Below are 20,789 nucleotides of genomic sequence, written 5' to 3' on the forward strand. Positions count from 1 at the left end.
GAGGGCAAACATTTGTGCTCAGCTCTAAAAACATGTTCTGAAGAGACCTTCTGTCTCCTCCCTCTCACACATTCCCACCTGCACACATCACTCACTTTGTTAGACCAAAGAATTAGACTCCCCTTATCCATTCAAATCCCACAGGAGGTGTTATGTGCTGGTGTTAATTCATTAAATAAATATCCAGACTTGATACCTCTGTTCTCACCTGCCATCTGGAAAATGCCAGGATTCCCAGGTTATTCTGCACACAGAAGAAAGCCCTCCTGAATACTCCCCTGGGCTGGAGAGCTCTCCTTTAAGCAATGGTACTGCTGGCTCTTTGAAGGCTTGCCATCACCTGGCAAATCCCTCTTCAAAGGTTTCCTATCTTGGAAGGAAGAGTATGAGACTACTTGCAAGGGTTGCTTTAAACCTACTCAGCAAAGGAAGACAGAGCTGACACAGGCATTGAACCCCTTTCACAGTCTCCACGTTTTGGGAAAGGTGGTTTGCTTGAAAGGTATTTGCTGTGTTGAAGGTGCACAGTGCAAATCAGAGATGAAACAATTTCTGCTCTTATACAACTCTCACATTTAATTGAGAGAATACCTCCAGAGAATCACTTGGTGTGAATTCCATGGAACCCACCACTATAACAGTTTTGAATATTGCTGCAGCCGGAGATGGAGGGACCCACAGCAGCAGAAAGACACATCAGAAATAGATGTTCCTTCTCCATTCAGATTAGTGTTGGATTTACTTCAGTTCCACCAGGCAATTAGGACATAATGCAGAGAAAAGCAAAGGATATTTTGTTTTTAATGCAGCTAAAAGGTTGCAGTGAGTCATATTTGGCTACCTTAATAATTTCTGTGAAGTGAAGAATGGTTGCGTATCCACACTTGTGTATTTGTACTCAGGGATAAGTCAGGAAATTATACAACCCAAATATTATGCATAGTCTCTTTACTGAAAGGGGGACTTTAATTACATAGCTGGCATTTTGCAGACAGGCTGATTATATGTTATATACCATACTGAGGTAATTAGTTATCAGCTATATTTGTGACTTTGCCTGAGAATGCTGTTATTTAGTCAATATGTAGTTTGCTTTCAGTACTAATCATGATCATGTTCTTAGTGTTTTAATGGGAGGAAACAAGTCAGCATTGAGGGTCTGCATCCCAGAATAGTACTGGGTTGACGTTAGGGACATGAAACAAACAGACTGTGGGACGAAATTTTCAATATCAGTGTTGCACAAACCCTTTAAGTTTTATGGATCTCATTAAAGTAATTATTTCAAGGTTCAAACATGTATTCACAGTTAAGCTGCCTGAAATTTTCCCTGTGAAGCACTGTTTTGCTGATGGAAAATGGCTGCTGGATTGCAGACATATTCTTAAAATGAAATTACTATTGCTAGAAATGGCACAAGAGGTTCTTCAGGAAAAAAAGAAAGAATACTGAAAAATATGCCTTTCCATTTTTTTAAATAGTTCAGGTGTTTATTTTTAAAACACCTAACTTTTTTTAAAGAAAAAAATAAAGGAAAAAAAATCTGAATATTGAGGACAAAACATCCAATTTTTTCCTATAAAGTACATTATAACAAATTCAAACCACTTAATATGGAAGGCTTACATGACATGAAATCACTGTAACTGCTGAAATATTTAAAGATAAGTCCAGAGGTGAATTGTATGCCAGCTCGGGGCTGTGTATTTCTGAAATCAAAACACAATTAGTCCCCTTGAACTAGAAAATGACGGTGAAAGAAAGGAAGTACAAGGACTCCAAGTCTGACATTCACCAAGGTCCCTTATAGCAGATACCTGAAGGAAACTGGACTTTCCTGTCACCCCTGCATACAAAGTACAATGTTCTTCCACTGCACACACACTAGAGTCAGATTAATAACAGAATTTTCTGTCTGAACTGTAATACACTGAACTGTGATCCCAGTTCTCCTGTTGACTTTAGCTGAGAAGTTACTGCAAGAATCTTCATTAAATCAGCCACATTTGGTTAAATATTCAGCATATGGGAAATGAAAACTGAATTTGAAATCAGGGTCTCTGTGCTGGCCACGGAACATGACAGCAAACCCTTAGTCAGGAGTGCAGGCCACTTATGGAAGAAATAAAAAATGCCATTCAGGCTATGTATCCAATTACAACAACAACAGTAAATTACTCTGAACAAATCTGAGTCCACAGGTTAATTGGAATAAAAAAATTGAAAGGGAAAAGACCAAACTGGTAATAAAAGAGGCATCGTAAGACTGGAAAATAACTTAGCAAGACCCTGGACTCTGATTAACTGCTTGAAAAAATGCAGGAAAACTCTTGAGTGTCTTGAATCCATTAACTGTCCATTTGGAAGAACGCTAGCACAGGTCTGGGAAGATCTGTGCAGTATCAGTCTGCAGCTCTTTGTCTAGTTTTGAGTAGGTTTGAGTAAATGAGAAACTTAACTGGCTGCTGTGAGGGTATTTTAAAATTGGAAGTTATGTTGTAATACACTACTCTGTGCAACATAGGGATGTTTCCTTTGGGAAATTTACTTGCTGATGGAGGATTGTTATGACTTTAATACACAAATACTTAAAAACCCTAAAACTAAAAACCATCCCAGCTATCAATAATAATACCAAAGAATGTGAGGAACTTGCATGAAATTATGATTCAATAAAGTCACAATTTCTAACATTAAAGTTGCACTTAGACTTCCATTTGAAAACAACTTCTGCCAATGAAAAATTCAAGTGAGGATCCTGCTTTTGCCTGCCTAGGAAGCTTCTGTAGGGTTAATTTCCTGCTTACAAAGAATATGCGACCCTGAAGTAAAAAAATGCTTTTAAGACACAAAATTATTCATAAGGATTTCCATTTTCCAGCCAGCACTAATACTGCTACAAAACTATAAATGGATTCACAATTATTTGTAACCTAATCAGGGCTGAGAGGATGGTTAATGTTAAATTTTGAAGTAATCCTGGCTTTGTCACGCTCTGGCAAACCTCACTGCTCCAAGCACAACCTGAAGACTGCATTTTTAAATGGTGGCATTGAACTAAAAACTTTCACAGTTACCCTGATCTTACTTAGAAGCTGCTGATGCTCTCTTTGTTCTTAGAGAGTGAATATTCATTTGGTAAGAAAGCAAAGGTTTAGATTCTCAGCCAGTGCAGGAGCACTGAGAACTGCACACATTCACACCAGTGGAAGCACTGGCTTATAATTTCTGCAGGTGCTTAATGCAGCCCTCAGGAATTTTTTACTTTCTGCAGCAAATAAACACACTAATAACATAAAAGTTCAATATGGCCAATAGACACCAATTCTTCTGAAAGCCTGGTGAATGCAAAAAGTGCTTTTTAAATCTATGTCTTAAGACAGTCCATATTTTTTAAAAAGTAGAGCTCTTCATGAAAAGTGAAATTGATCTTTCTTCAAAATCATGTAAATCAAACATTTGGTTTACCCACCACAGTCATTCCTAATGCATCCCAGGAGTTCTGCAAATAAGAATATTGATTTCAATGATCTGTGGAGGTGGTGTAGTGAAAACTGACAAATCCATACTATAGCTAAATGACTCCTACAGTCTTGGGAGTGGAGTTATTTATATGGTTACTCTCACATGACAAATTACTGATATAAGTTTTATTAACCATTAACAACCATAATAATATATTTTTAGAATATTAGGCATTACATAAAGTGTCATACATAAGGCTGGGAGGAATTTTAAGATGATCTATAAAGTCCATCTCTTTCTTTGCCAAGGTTGCACCATGTACATCCACCACAAATTGAATAATACATATAAGAAAATAAAATTTGGTGGGTAAAGTATGGAAAGAGAAGATTAGTAGGTAAAGTTCTACTTCAGTTTAGTAGATTAAGTTCTACTTCCTTTTTAATGGACATTTCAGTAACAATGAATTTGATTTCTGTAAGCTTCAGTTTCCTAGTCTACTAACAAGTTGGATTTATGGACAACAATGTAAATGGAAGATTTCCATTCAGTTTTCTCAGCATGGCACACTGAGCTCACTGGAATCTGACCATAATGTGATCTACCCTTTTATTGCATTTGCCAGAATGTCCCATTATTAATATCATGCTCTTCTTAACCCAGCACCTGCTCCTGAGCTGTGCTAATGATTCCCTCTTGCCGCTAATTCTGCTCTGGATATTGGCCAGGAAAGTTTTCCCAGTAAGATCATATTATTTCCTACTGCCTACCAACCTCTATTCCATAAGAAGCAACTCCATTGCTCTCAGAAAAACACAGGCCCTGGGGTGTCTTCTGCACAGCACCAGCTGGGCAGAACAACCTGCTGCATTCCCTGTGGCCTAATGAGCTGAAATAATCAGTGATGAGCTTCATCAAACTCTGATCTGCATTCCTGTAACGAGGATCCCTTTTTCTTGCCTTACTGGGTGCAAGTAAATAACTGCATTAGGAAGAAAACCAGCTTTCAACTAAGAACCTTTCTATGTAACATACATTCACTGTTGCATTGTGACAACACTGTAAGAGTTTGCAAACTAATTTGCATGCAGGCTGTGAGCTGCTTTTGTAGCCTTGAAACTCGTAGTGTGGAACACTGATTTTCACAATGGGTTTCAAAAATATGGATGGCTTAATTACAACTTTAAATAATGAAATTGCTTAATCATACTGACAGATAAAAGCACCTGAAAACCCTGATTGTGTACTGTATCTGCAGCACGTCTTGGTGCTGTCATGCTGTAACTTCCATGTGTCTTAGTAAATTAGATCCGCAGCTCATTCATGATGAAATAATTCTATTATAATCCACCTTTCTTGTCACTAAATTGCATCAAGCAAACATGTCAGTTCAGTAACACTTGATGACTACACCCTGTGTTTATTTTTTAACTGTGTAACTAGAAAAGCTGCTTGGTTTTGCATTTTTACATAATCTTTCATCATGTGCTTAAACATACGCCTTTCTAGCCTTTGACATTGCCAAGACACTACCCAGATGGGGAAAGAAAATCAGTGGAAAATCAACATCATGCTTTCTTCCTGAACTATGGACATCCAGAAATCTCCAAGGCTGGAATAAACAGCTCGTGCACATACACAAATGAATTGGAAGGACAAAGATGTCAGTCCTACCTTAGTGAAATTCTTCAACCACCATCTGAATGCTCCAAAGCCAACCTGCTTTTCTAGAAAGATTAACAGATGTGCCCCAAGAAATTGTCTAAGTAGCAGCTCTTGCTCTTCAGCAACATTTTCAAAACAGTTTGTGCATGTTTTGTATAAAATCTGGTGGCACAAAGGATAAATCAGGGACAGTGTAAAATATAAATATTAGTAATAGCTAAAAAATAGAAAAGCAAATGTGAGTTTTTCCCTTCACATCATAGCTTGATAGGGAAATTTCAGTCCTAGGCTTTATATTTCTAGAGTTCCCACAGTACTGTAGGAACAGGGCAAGTTAAGAGACACCTTAATCCAGCTTGTTTAGGCACATTAATAATTCCCTATCAAGGTATTCTCTAACAATTTTTGGGTGCCTTCCCACAGTATGCTTAAAGTGCATTAGACTTGTTATTATCTCATGGTACTATAGCCAGTTTTAAATTCCCTTGGTAAAAACCGTAACTACATATCTGAAAACAGTTTCCCATGTAAGAGATAAAAGACAACACTTAATAGGTATCATTTTCATAAGAGTTGTCCTCGCTCATCTTAAGTCTTTGGGAAGAGTAGTTCAACACAAACACGTCTGAAAATCCCAAACCATTGTGATAAAGCTGCCACAGTCAGAAAATTGAAAAAATACACAATATAAAACCAGAAACTTGTCCAAATAATTCCAAGCAAATGAAAATATAGAAATGATAAAATGCTCAGCTTGCTTGCTCCTTAAAGGTCGCAAAAGTTTTACAGAAGCACAGAGCAGTCAGTGCATTTCACACTGGGCTGGACTGCACAAATCAGAAATGCACATCACCAGATAAATTCGTAAGCAATACTTCAGGGCTGGCCCAAAGGAACTTTGTGTGTCATAAAGCAAGTTCTGGGCAGCCACTGGGAGCGGTCTGTCAAGATTTTGTTATTAGCAGTGATGTAGCAGTTCCATTAAAAACATATATTAAATGAGCTTCTTTCAGTTGGGATCTCAAAGAAATTTTTTTGGAATTTATCAGCACTAGTGACTCATCCCTGTGCTACCAAAAACTGTTTTGAGGCAAGATACTGAACAAAAATTTTTCAAAATAGCATTTAAAGATGGAAACTGGCAATAAACTGTGTCAGAACAGACAAGGCTACAATGTCACACACTTGAGGTGCCATGAATGCTGCGAAGACTTTTTGAGTTCTGGAATTATTTCATCTCTGTTGCAGGATTAGTATGATTCATTTATCATTTCTCTCTTACTGGTTCTATAGGAAAACACCTGATTTCTCTCTATACTTTTTTAAAGGTGTATGCATAGAGCAGAGCGTGTTGGAAAGTATGGGACTGGCAAGCCTGAGGTCTTTTATCTAAGAGGGGAAATCTCATGCACAGAGATGAGGAAAACTTACACCATTCTGTCTCCTCTGTGAACTTTTAATCCTCTGGGACTGAGAATACTGTGTTCTGTCCATAAATATTCATTTGTTTTCTCTCTCTGAGAGGGAGGCCACTTACAGTTTTCATGATGTGAATGGTGCTCTTCTCAAAACCACATGAACACAACTAATCACATTCTAAAAATCCAGCATATAAGAACAACTTTCACTCAGAAAAATGCTGCTATTTAGCTAAAAAAAAGTCCAGATATCAAATCTATTTCACTTTACCCTCTTATCACGTTACATAAATTTCTTCAGAAGTCAGTTCCTTGTCTATAATGTCCTTGCACAGCAGCTGGGGATGGTGGGTTTGACTGGACATTGCTGCTTTCTGGGGGTAGAAGACCCTGCTGTGTGTGTGGTCAGTGAAGAGATTAAATGCAAATGGAAGTCTTGCCTTGATCCTTCAGCGTCCACGTGCTCACACAGACACAGACTGCAGTATATTCAGATTTATCTAAACCCTTTTCTTCTACCTTCCTGTTTTACAAGTGATTGTTTGGGGTTTTTCCACAATAAAAGCACTGCAGGTTTATTTTGGATTATTCAAAGCAATTTATTTCATCTTAGAAAAGAAACAGTAACTTTCTGCATGTTTATCTATTTTTTGCTGACTTTACCTGTGGGCTGGAAGACTATTTTCAGGGTGATAACATCCTGAAAATAATTTTCTATTTTGAATAAAAATAAGTATGTGAAAAAATTGTTCATTCCTGGCTCTGATGCCTTCTTCCACTAAAAAAAAGTGTTCCTATTCTATTGATTTAGGGGAAAGAAATTTTGGCTTGACTGTCCTCATATTTGTATGAAAAATGTAATATCTGTGATGAACAGAGTGTGAAATACACTGTACAGTGTCCTATTTAATGGTATGTTTTCCACTGTCACCAAATGCTTGAATGCCTTGGTTCATTATCCAAACTATTATTTTGATTTGGTTCACAGCTTTCCAAGAATTTCAAAGAAACAGTTTTTATATTTTATATGTTACTCTTACATGGTCCAAATGCATATTTGGCTGCCTAAATAATTCACTTAAAATCACATCTATTTTTCTATCCATTTCAAACAATTAGATAATGACTTGGGTGCCTTTTACTGACTTTGGTAACAAAACCTTTTGTAATAAGTTCTTGGGTTTAAAAAGTGTCTAATAGTTAAATATGGGAAAAGAAATAACAAAAAAAAGCTTAAAATCACATCATGATACTCAATTTAAACCTCTGCATGGGGAACTCAGGAATAAGATCATGATTCTGAAACAAAGATAACACCTGCACTTCCAAGGAAACTGGAATAAGTAAAGAGGAGGAACCACCTCTACTTGGGCATCTGTTGCAGTTGTTGGGGAAAACCACAGTTTTTATTATCCAGCAGTACAGACTTGGCACTGGTTTTCTTTAACATGATTCTTTCTGTACCTTTTTCCCAGATTACTGGTAATGGATTGTCCCATGACTAAGACAGGTAAATTTAAAAAAAGGATGAAACTGGACCATTTAATTTTTTTCCCCCGTGTTTCTTATAAGAAACAGGGCTACCTTCAGTGTAAATCTGTTACATTTGATTAGCAGCACCTTTTGCAAATTCTCATCTCCTGTGCTAACAGGTGACACTCAAGGCACACATGCCCAGGGTTACAGCACTATCAGGCTGTGCATCCTCAGCACAGGAAGCAAAAAATTCACCTTGCAAAGGCCATTCAGTCTAATGTGACAAACAGGGTTAAATGCACTGAAAGCCACACTGCAAGTAAATCCTTGGGTTTATGAACTAACCTAAAGACACAAAAGTTTCAGTCACTTTTATGCAAGACTGTTATGATGGCCATGTAGTACCATGAGGCTTCAGATGCACTGCTCAGGTGTAGCTACATAAAATGTTAGGTGGATCCTTGAACCCAGCCAAGAATGGAGTCTGCAACTAAGCTGTGTGCCGTACACACCCACGACAGAAACAAGAGCTAGAAAATGAAATTAAACTTGGAATGACAATAAGCTCACCTTCTTGGTCAGTGCCTTGAAACAATGAGTAGTCTTGTGGAGTAGATAGAGCCCAAAGCAGCTGGTATCATAAATTTTACTGTTCCACAGTAAGAATGATAAATGATTTCACTAGTTCATGCTTCACCCTATTCCAAGGTCACCAGATTCCTCTCAGCGAAAACAAGTTATGGATTGTTGTCACACTCCTAAAGTGAGCTCAGCAATAAAGTGCTTTTACTGTGCTATGTCTGTGCTTGCTACCAACTGTGGCATTGTCTTCCAGAGTCATACATGCAATGCCATCCACAGCATCCTGTATCGCAGTGCAGATGGTCAGAGCAGGGACAGCACTTAGGTAAAACCTAATTCCTGGGCTTTTCTTAAAAAGACCAAAAAAAAAACCAACAACAAGGAATCTGAGGATATGCCACTACAGAATGAACTGCTCTTGAGGTGAGGTTTCCAGAGGTATTTCAATATCTAAATATGCAAATAAACAACTTTAGCGTCTAGAGCATTTAAATCTACTTTTTTAAGTCTAGCCTAGCTTCTTTTCATATTGAATGGGATCATAACTTGCTTTTTGATGTGGTTTTAAAATATCCTCAGCTATCTAAGGTAGATCACTCTGTGTATATAGTTAGAAGCTGGAGTAATTTTATTACTTGGAAGTGAAAGCTTCTGCCTGCCTTGTCTACAAAACCATGCAAGTTCCTTACCAGCCCACTATTCACATATGTTTTATTTTCAGTTTCTTTTAATTTACTCTACCATATAGGCCAGGTGGAGCATGAAGAAGAGATAAAGAAGCAATCTTTATGAGTTGCCTTCATGATGAAACTTACAACAGTATCACCATGACAGTATAAATTTATCTTCATGGAAGTCTGGTCACGCAACCCATAAAAAACTGTATTTGTACTTTAATCTTACTTTCTTCTTCAGCTAGAAAGAACAGCTGAAAATACACAGTGGAAATCAAGTGACAGTAGCCAAATGAAAAGAAATTAATCATGTGACCTAAAAAATCTTTTCTATCTGAACTTTCTATGATGTAGGAGTTTTCAGTAGAAGTTAGGAAGGTTCCTGGCCAGAGTTACACACAAATTTCAGTTGTTGAGAGGACATTCTTACTGAAAGGTTATAAAAGTTGACTGCATTCAATTTTCAAAGTTAAAATACTTCACACAAACTTTGCATTATCATTAATTTACATGCTTAGCACAGATTTTAGAAATAGAAATCCATCTTCAGTGCTCAGAACAGCATTATCTGAGGTGACATCAGTTACTCCTGACTTGCAATCTTCAATGTGATTTATTTTAAATTTGCTTTGAGGCACTGTAAGATTTCATATCAAGTACAGCAGAAACTGATTCCAGACTGGCCAGTGTAAATGCAAAGCAAGTGCTATGGTCATCACATGTTTTCTTACCACACTCATCTGATAATCACAATGAAGATCATATTTTGATATGTATATATATAGAGATGTTGAATTAGAAAAGTAAACATTCCTAGATCTACATCTTTAATATCATAGTTTGGACTCAGAAATATGAAAAAACTTGCTTTGAGAAAATACCGCTTTGCTGAAGTCTGTCTCCTTTCATCTAAATGATCCTTATCCTGCTTAAAATTATTAAAACTATGAAAGGCAACTCTTATCTCTTTGATAATAATTTTCTTGTGATATACTCTTAACAATAAGGAGACACTACATACAGCACAGCAGATAAAAGAAGAAGAAGTCTGCAGATTGGCTTTACACTACATTACAAATGCCTGTGTGTCAGCATACTCTTTACTGAAAAGGTTTCCATCACTTCCATTGTGCTGATAAAGCAGATTTTTAAAAAATGATAAAAGGAAAACTTTTAGGGAACTATATGCAATGCCACGTCTCTATCCACTGCTGAAGGATATAAATCTCTACTTACCATTTAAAATTATTCAGTTAAAACCCCTACTGCATAAAATGACTCAACCAAGTTAACTCACTTGGATCTTTTTACGTGGATGCCAATTAAAGTTGTAACAGCTACAAGCTGCAGCAACAACTGCGACAGACTTCAGATTTCCCAGGGCAGTTATGGTGGGATTGGGGTTGTTCTCTATGGTTTTGAGAGGGGGGTACAGATAAGAGAAGAGCAGGGTACCTGATCCAGTTTCCAGTGGAACTCGGCGGGCCGGAAGGTGTCGGCCTGGTCGAAGTCCTTGCGCAGCAGGAACACGAGCCTGCAGTTGTGCACGTACAGGGCGTAGTGGTGCCTGTTCATCTCTGAAAGGAGGGACCGACACCATCAGTGACCTGAACCATCACCAGCGCTTTGGGTTAGGGGAATGTGTTTGAGAGCATTAAACACCTAAGAGACAAATCCCAACCAAATAAAAACCCCCGTGAAAATAAGTAATTTGTATTCATATAAAATATTAAGCTGTCCAAAAATATTAAGTGTCCAAAGCAGGGTAATTAAGATGGCCTTGAGAGGAAGTTGTATGAGGAGAGGTTGAGGGGACTTGGGCTGTTTAGCCTGGAGAAGAGGAGGTTGAGGGGAGACCTCATTGCAGTTCCAACTTCCTCGTGAGGGGAAGAGGAGGGGCAGGCACTGATCTCTTCTCTGTGGTGACCAGTGACAGAACCCGAGGGAATAGCCTGAAGTTGTGTCAGGGGAAGTCTAGGCTGGATATTAGAAAATGGTTCTTCCCCCAGAGGGTGGTTGGACACTGAGCAGGCTCCCAGGGGCAGTGGGCACAGCACCAAGCCTGACAGAGGTCAAGGAGCATCTGAACAGCGCTCCTGGGCACAGGGTGTAACTCTAGGGAATGATCCTGGGCAGGGCCAGGAGTTGGACTCGATGACCCTTGTGGGTCCCTTCCAACTCAGCATATTCTGTGATTCTGTGAAAATCTACAGCTGTGTTTGATATTTAGGCAGTCATCAGTCCCCCAATAAGCTCTCAAGTCAGTGATGCTCAGGGTGGCACCAACCCAGCTTAGTAAGTTTTTTCTCAAATCAAATTAAATGAGGAGAGATGGTAACACCCTATTAATGTTGATATTCCCTTTGCATAACATTTTTTCAACACATAGACTCACCTGTCTTGTCAGAGTTGCAGAGAATAGTCTCTTTCTCAGCCCTTAATCCAGGACTAGGTCCATGTTTCATCCACAAAGTGATGGTGAATTGATCAGTTAAATTTTTCGGGACTATTCCATCTGGGATTTTGGCTCCTTGCTTTCCATCAAATTTAAAAATTATGTCATTGCTATCCATGACAAGCCCAGCTGTCCAGTTAGTTGTTGTACTGGGAGATGGTAACAGGTCAATGGCACCTGAGGAAGCTCCTGTAAATGACATATGATGAGTAACAGGATGAGAGACTAATGAAAAAGCTGTGAAGATTAATGTAATATAGGCCAAGGTTCTGATTCCCACTCTTTAGATTATTTTTAATACCCAAATGGTCCTATTAGCTTCAATGCCAAACCACATAAACATTCTAAAATACAATACATTGTAAACCAGCAAGAGTTTTCTAGATTAAAGTTATTGCACAGAAAACCAGAGAAAATATTTTAAAGTTATCTTTCTTGGAAATTTTCATTATTTTCTACAATTCAGTAATGACATTTCTTCAGTTATTTCAAGAACTTGTAAGGCTAAAACCAAATGTTCTTCATCAGTCTTCCCTCCCTGCCCTTATGAAGATATATGGTATGTGGGGATGATGTGCTGTAAAATGCCATACAGAGGGGGTGAATGTAGGACAAGTCATGTAATGTCCTGGTGACAGCCTCAGATATTCACAATAACATTGGTATGAGTGTCAACACATATGGAGTATTCACCCTCAAACAGATAATATCACTTTAAGGTTGGTTTCTGGCACATCCTTCATGGTTGTAACTCCACGTGTTCTTATCTAATGATGGACTGAGATGGAAAACACGGTGCTGCCAAGCCCTGATAAAATAGCACAGTTCTTTACAGCTCTGGGTTTTCTTACAGCTTAACAACTGTCAGGCACTATTAAAAACATGTAAGGAGCTACCCAGAGTATTTACCCCACTGGGGAAAGACAGCATTTAGCAGAAAATATGGTTCCAAGAGTAAAAAGCACAAACAATCTTTGTATTCTTGTTGATGCTTTGTCAAGTAAGAATATGGTAAACAAACTGCTACTGCATAAAAAAATCCCCTGCTAAGATACTCTTTCCTCCTTCATCCAAGGAGAGAAAAAAGATCCCAGGTCTCTGCAGGAGTGCAAAATTTTAAGCCAAGAGTGTGTGGAAATGCATCATACAAATTAAAAAAAATATTATAGTAATGATATGAAAACATTCATGTCACTCAGTAACTGAAAGCCTTGACAATTCTGCAAAATTTATTACTGCAAAATGAGGTTATTTTGAAGCAATATCAAACCTAACACCTACATGCTTAGAGTTTGAGCACAAAGTGTATTTCTTTTATAAATTGTAATTCTGGATAATACAACACCACTGCATTGCTTAATACCCAGGTCTTACCAACAGGAGTACATAATTTTATCCAGATTTATCCAGATGGCACAATTTGTGACAAACTTTGTTTTGTTTTCTTTCATTCAAGTCACTAAAAAATAAAATTATTTGCACAGAACACAAGAAACATCATCATTTTCTCACTCAATTTTCCTTTGTGCTAATTTTTATGTTCATTTTTTTAAACTTACAAGAAGAAGCAGAAATTATTTTCACCATGGTGTGTTATCAAAGGAAATAAGTTTTTAAATGGGCACATGCTTATATTAGGTAAATTATGGGTGCAAAGAAGCTTCATCCCTCACTCTATCTACTCTGGCCATGAAAATTTGGAAAGATCTATTTTTTCCAATAGAATGAATCTGAGGGGAAACTCCAAAATGGAATTCTCTCATATTCACAGAACCATAGAATGGGTTGGGTTGGAAGGGTCCTTAAAGATCATCTTGTTCCAATCCCCCTGCCATGGCAGGGACACCTCCCACTGGCCCCATCCAACCTGGCTTTAAACACTCCCATATAGCTTGTGGAACTCTGATTTGTCAAGGTGCTCAGGTAAACTACTTTATTTTCCCAACTTAAGGTCAGCCTTGTGTAAGAGCAGTTGGGTAAGCAGCACGGAGCTCAACAGGTTCTACTTTACCTACCCATATTTTTATGGAGATTTATGGGTTAGTTTGGAATCTCATCCTGTTAGTGTGTGTTAATCCTGCCCTGTGAATAACCATTGGATTATGTGCTTGGGAGATTTAGCTGGAATAAATATGCTTTTTCTATCTTCATAAATCCAGCCAGAGTCTCAGGCTGCTCGGCCATGTACACAGACAGACCTGGAGCAGTGCAAACAGGATGGATCTGGAGGCGTTCCCAGAACAGTCTTGTCATCCACTGGATCAGTGCACTTCCAAAATGTAGTGACTGATGTCCTTTTCTCCTACAATGCTTCCAGAATAATGCAGGAGCCACTGATGAAGCACAGTTTTGGACTGAGACCCCCGAGGTAACCCTTGCATATTAAAGTGCTTGTTTTCACAAGCAATTTATGCAGTTGGCCCCACCTCCTCTCCCAGTCCTGCATATTTGGGCTCCAAACTTCGTGCCAGGATAAGCACAGAGCGATGCTGCCTGCTGAATTGGACCAGCCTCCTGGCTGAGCTCGAAGCTAATCAGCCAGCAACACCAAGCCCAAATTATACTTTTTGATCAAATCAATTTTCTTTGAGCTTCTTGCAAAGCTACACAATCCAGCACAAAGGAGAGAGGGTGGGATCTTATCTGGAGTGTGGCCTTGAATCAGTGTTTCCACGTTTCAGTTTCCCAATTGCCATACGTGAGAATTAGCAATCCCATTATGTTCTATTTTATCTACATTTACAGAGAAAGAAGACAGAACCATACCCACCTTTCCACCAGATTCTAGGCTCCTTAACCAATTCTTGGGTTTAGTGTGATTTATTCTGGATATGTTTTTGCAGTTCAAGTTGTGTCTTTTAGACAGTCTTTACTTTTTATTATTGTCAGATGACAAGGGGAAAAAATGCTTACTAAAATGCTCTGAGGCACAACACTAATAACTCCTTGATTTAAAAATGACTCAAGTGTAATTTAATAATTTCAGATGCCCACCCTGACCGTCAGAGTGAGTGCAAATCACGGACTTATTGAAGAGCAGACTTAAACCATACACCATATTACAATGAATTTTAATGCACTGTCCTCAGCATCTATATTCTCCAGATTTCCAACAGATAAATGAAGAAATGAGCACAGGATTTATAAACTGTGTCTTTAACTATACAGAGAGAGCCCTGCATTTTATACAGCACAGATCTGTGTGTGATCACTCAGTTCTGCACTCTGCAATCACACAGTGCTTCGCTGGTAGAAAAAATTTCAGGCTTTTCTTCCTTTTCAAAGAATTTTAGCACCTAGGCATTAGTTGCAATAAGGTAATTTCTGGGAGAAAAACGACTTCCAGAAATAGTGTAACGTGTTCTCTTAGGAGCTCTCTGTACCTTAAGGCTGGTAATAAATACAAAATACCAACGTGCAAGCCAACCTAAATGCAATTCTGATGTAAAGCACATTGTCACTTACAACCTTTTTATCCAAGTCCTATTACAAGCTCCTACCATGTTTGCTCTCTATGAAGATATAGAAAACTTGAACCAAAAAAAAAAATATTCTTTCAGCAGGGAGATTTTTTTCTCCCCCGTTTTCATATACTTTTACACTATGTATTTTCTCAAGTGCTTTCTATTCTGTTCCTTCACGGATGTGCTGAGCAAAAGCTGGAAGTTCAGCAGTAACTTCAGTCCTCCTGCCTGCAACTGCTACAATGGCATTGACAGACCTACTGAAATGGTTTTGATCATTCTCCTTTTCACCAGCTCAGGCCTACACATGGTGCAGACTATGAATTATAGTTGGACTAGTATTGGGAAACACCCAGCTTATTCAGGAGAAAAGAGAAAGACTTGCAATTCTCTTTCCTATTACTCAAGTGTCAGCAGGCAAGGCAGTGAAGCCACACTGCAAACTGAACCCCTCAGACTTTGCACAACCTTCCTCAACTGAGGAATTTTACACCAGCTGAAGGTACATACTTTCAGCTCTACACTTAGAATGATAATATTGTTGGAGATAGTGTTTTATGTCAAGGTAATGGTTTGGTGGTTTAGGTCCTGTTCACAGTGATCTGCTCTGAATGACTGTGCCATTTGCAGTTCAGGTCTGTAACAGGATAAAGCAATGCTCCTTTTTCTGCCAATACAGGTTCTTAGAGGAGGCAAAAGCACTTCACTTTAGCTCTAACATATTTATTTTTATTTAAATGTTAGTATTTTATGAAATCAAGCTTTGCTCAGCCTCTCAGATTTAATCTTATTAACAGGATGAAGATGCATACTGTTGGCAGATGGGTTCTCATCTGCTTTTCTAGGATCCCAGTCAGATGGAAAAAGATACAGATTATAATTGTGATTGTTTCTGTAATCTTAACTAAGCAATTTTCAAGTTTAGAACATTCAGCTTTTATGACAATGCTACTACTCCCATTAACCTTTACTTACTTCCCCCATCTCCACTGGTAACTTGAAATCATAACCACAAAATATTTTTCCTTGGGACTTGGCTCTCTATTTTTTATAGTTTAGTAACACCGGCTGATAATTTCCATTTACAAAATTATTTCTTAAAGGTTAGTGTATTGACCTTAACATATCTGTGTGGTCACCAAAGCAAAGGCAAGCCACACACCAGAGCACCCCAGGCCAAAATCCAAGTATTTAAATGGAAAAAAAATTGTACAGTTGCTACTGTAGCTCAGACAGGAGGCAGGGAAAGAGACATTGTGGAGAAGAAGAGAATTAATGTTCCACACCATCAGGGCTTCAGATGAGGACTCCAAGAGGACAGAATTTTAGAGGAGAAGGAGAGACAGAAGGTTGCAAAAGCCAAAAGGTTTCCTATGTAGCTATTGTTTTGCCATACACAGAATCTTAAAGTCTGAAAACATACAGTAGTATCTTCAAGTATTTAATCTATCTTTCAAATATGATATGTATCTTTTACACCAAGTCATTAAAAAGCACAGAAAGTGAAGAAAATAATTAGGAAACATTTCTCCACCAGGATAACTCTTAGCTGAAATTCACCTTTCTTAGATATTTTTTTCTCAAATGATTACCCAAAATATTCTTTTATTTTTTGTTTGTTTGTACTCTGTCACAGTACTTAGCAGAACAGAAATCTGAGTCAGGGAGACTCAAACACAACATGGAGATTCAATTCCCTTCAAGTCTTCCTATGATGGCAAATCTACACCTGAAATCTCACTACACTGTCACAGCCAGTATTTGTAGCAGAGGGAAGAAAGGAGAAAGAAGTAGAATGAGGAAGGAGAAAAATAGAAAAAGGAATAGGAGCAAGAGAGAAAAAAATTAGCAGGGAGAAATTATGAAAAAGATTGAAAACATTGTAAAGAAGAACAGAGCACCCATCAAATATCACCACTCTCTCTATTTTCATTGCTACAATTGGAAATGAACCAGCTGAGCTAAACCAAAATCCTACATGCTTACAGGTCACAAGGCATTGGTGCTTTATCTGGAAGAAAATATTATTATCTCAACTGAAAAACATTTTCATACCACACAATTTCTGCAGAGACTTTTCTGAGTACGTTTCACGATCACAGCCCTTTCCAATGTAGTTGGTCTGCAACTCAATAGTGGTGTGTATTGAGGAAACTGGTCCATCACAGGTTTCTAGATGAATGCTGGGAAACAAGGGGATGCTTCCAGAGCCAGGCTTGTATTCAATCCGTTTGTCCCAGTCTGGAAAAAACAACAATAAAAAAATCAGCAAGATTCAATAGTGACTAAAAAGTGAAGGGAGTTATATAATTTTAAATGACATATTGTTCTCAAAGGTCACTGTCTAAGGCCAAAAAAAAGTAAGAACTTGGCATCAATAAGTTAATGTCTTTAAAAAAAAAATTGGATTTTGGCCCTCTTTTTATAAGAGTGCCAGGATCAATTAAGTAATACTAGTGCTGCTGGAGTCCCACAAGCATGGGGTACATACATACCCTGACAAGAAGTGCTAATTGGTGTCAGTCTGGATCTCCAATATCCATGTCCCTGTGACAGACTACAAGCTGACTGTACAGGGATGAGGGTGTCTGCTGCACTGAGTTTGGTCAGATTTCACAGCTTTGTGATACAGAACAAGTATCTCTAAGGACCAGGCTATATCCATCAGTCTAATATAACACACCTGTAGTGCCACTTTTTGTCTTCAAACACCTCACTAATTTTGTGAAGTACTAATGACAGGAAGTTACAGCTGAGGACTGCTCATGCTTTCAGCCAGATCTGACTAATCTGTGGTTTTGCTTATGCAGATGTCTCACAGCCCACAACATTTAAACAATCCCTTGCCTTAGGCAGCCACCTGTTTGTACCATACATACCACTATGCTGCTCAACTGGAGCATTTAATTTTTAAAATCCAATTAATTATGGTGTTTGCAACCTGCTTCAGAGAAAACCCAAACAAGCAGCAATAATTAAAAACATGTATTTCAGCTATCTTTTCATATTTTCACTGAATCACAGAATGGTTAGAGTTGGAAAGGATCTTCAAAGATCATTTAGTCCATCCCCCCTGCCATGGGCAGGGACACCTTCCAGTAGACAGGTTGCTCAAAGTCCCGTCCAACCTGGTCTTGAACAATTCCAGGGATAGGGCATCATCCACAGCTTTTCTGGGCAACCTGTGCCAGTGCTTCACCATCCTTATAGGAAAAAAATCTTTCTTATATCCAATCTAAACCTACTCTCTTTCAGTTTAGAGCTGTTCCCTCTCGTCCTTTTGCTACAGACCTGGGTAAAATGTTTCCACATGCCTTTCTAACAAGCCCCCTTTAAGCATTGAAAGGTAAGATCTCCCTGGAGCCATCTCCAAACTGAACAATCCCAACTCTCTCAGTCTGTCCCCATAGGAGAGATGCTCCTGCTCTTTGGCCATTGTCAAGGCCCTTCTCCTTGTTGCTCGAACATGTTCACATCTTTTTCATTTAGTCAAATCCAGCCAAGTTACCACAGAAAATAAGTAAGAATGTCATATTAATATGGAAATGCAAATAGTTAATTATTCTGAAGTCACAAAACTATTTGAGTCTGATGTCTAATGGGCACATCTGTGTATCTGTACAGCTTGCCACAAGAAGTGGCATAGTGGCATACTCTCACACACAGAGCTGAAGTTTCTCTCACTATTTTTGTCCCATGTAAAAGAGAACTCCATAAATGGAAAAATTCTAGGTCCTGGCAGTCAATGAAATCTCTGAAAGCAAATGGACATAGACATTCTTTCTAAATATCAGTGGAAAAAGGAGTAATATATACATAAGTATATATATACATTAAGTAGGTGAAGGAATTTGGTCTTTTTCTACAGATCTTATTTTCAGAAAGCTTGAAAAATAGTGCTCTCTCTCACTGCCTTAAACTGCATTAAACATTTAAAAGAAAATCCAAACCTCCATGTGAACATTTTGAAATGTAGGGCAATCATTAGTCCACAGTTCAGACAAAGACATGGTGATACAAGTCACTGGTTTGTATTTCAGAATTTCCAGATTTTCTTCATGAATTTTAATCCAAATGGTAATGATGCAGCATTTTGTTATGAAGAGGAAGATCAGAGTTCATGCAACATTCTGAAAGCATGTTTAGTATCTATTTTCACTAAAATCCTTAGGACTTGTACATCACTAAGACAACTATGACTACTTTATTGCCCATGCACACATTACTTGAGTTGCTATTTCAGTCATAATATTCAGGTAATTCAGCCCATTTGTTCCCTATTAAGTTAGATTTGATCTACAGTATTGCATAATTTCTCTGCAATTGTCAACTAAAACAGTTCCATTAGAATTTCAAGTATCATATATGGTACATCGTTGCAATAATAGATTTCTCTTCCCTATCCACTGCAGAAACTTGAGGTTAACATTTTTCTAATTCAACAAGAGCAGCACATTCTTTCAGATACTTCAAGTAAAAATAAAATAACTTGCTAATTTGCTGGTTTGTACACAGACTAGTAATACATGAATTACTGATCATTAGAGTCTCTTATTCACAATTTTAGACATTATATTCCTCTTCCCCAAAAGAGAAAATAAAGTCATATATATATATATATGAGACATTTCTGATTCTTTCAGCAGCTTTCAGCCCATTTTAATTTCTCAGCTACATCAAATTAACCGGCACTCATGCAAAATATTCATAAGTGAATGTGACTGAATTATTAACTACAATATATCTGCAACTGCACACTCACCTCCAGTTATATGAAGAAATTTTTATAAAACCCATGCCGTACAAAATGCCACAGCTCACAAGGAAGAATAATGGAAGCCCTCTGTTTCTGCCACATGGATTGGAAGAGGTGTTTTGTTTCATAGTATTACCTTTCAGCTTGGCAGAAGTGGTAATTTGTACCCAGAGATCATAAACCCCGCACGTTCTAAATCACTCGCATTTATCTCAGCTCTAAATTGTAAAATATCAACTAGACTTGAACAAGTCTGGGTCCATTGCATTGTCACAGACCAGTGCTCATCCTAACCCTCACCAGCACTTCTTTCACTGACTTACTGCAGACTTAGGAGTCTGGCAGGAAGTTCCTCTCCATGCTGAAGGCATTCCTGGGCAGGCATGAGGCAATACTGGGGTGTGACACAACCCTCTGATAGCAGGACAGTCCTCAAAGGCAGCAACAGCTCTGATGCAAAACAACTGGCTTATTTATACAGCACCTGTGCCCCCAGCATTTCAGCATCCCAGAGCTGTTGAAGCTGAGGCCAGCACACTCTGGATCTCAACACCAGTACAGTCAGCAATGTTGGAAAGTACTTAAATTAGAACAAGCAACAAGTGGTGGCAATGTGAAGAGCTTATTGTCAGAATAATCCAAGCCTTTAATTTCACTTGGAATGGGGTGAAGGTTGTTATTTTTCTTTCTCCCAGAATAGTATCATGCCTTGGATTTATTAAAAAGATGAGCACCTTCCCTTCAGGAATGTGGTGGCACTTTTTAATTCCTCTAGAACCAACTCAGAGGAAATGTCTTATGTAACCTGAGTCTGCAAAAGCCTCTGAATTTGGA

The 20,789-nt window shown here is 38.3% G+C and overlaps 1 protein-coding gene across 1 annotated transcript in view; it reads right to left on the reverse strand.

The window, feature by feature from the left end:
- The window catches only part of CLSTN2 (calsyntenin 2), a 329,826-nt gene that overhangs the window by 47,935 nt on the left and 261,102 nt on the right, over window positions 1-20,789 (reverse strand). Inside the window, exons 6-8 of the mRNA XM_050308320.1 lie at window positions 17,255-17,440; window positions 11,676-11,924; window positions 10,736-10,857 (exon numbers count right to left, since the gene is read on the reverse strand). Coding sequence (XP_050164277.1) covers window positions 10,736-10,857; window positions 11,676-11,924; window positions 17,255-17,440 — 557 coding nt within the window. The remainder of the gene's footprint in view (window positions 1-10,735; window positions 10,858-11,675; window positions 11,925-17,254; window positions 17,441-20,789) is intronic.

This window comes from Myiozetetes cayanensis, unplaced genomic scaffold, assembly GCF_022539395.1.
Source record: "Myiozetetes cayanensis isolate MyiCay16 unplaced genomic scaffold, myiCay2020 scf13, whole genome shotgun sequence".
In the NCBI taxonomy this organism is placed as follows: domain Eukaryota; kingdom Metazoa; phylum Chordata; class Aves; order Passeriformes; family Tyrannidae; genus Myiozetetes; species Myiozetetes cayanensis.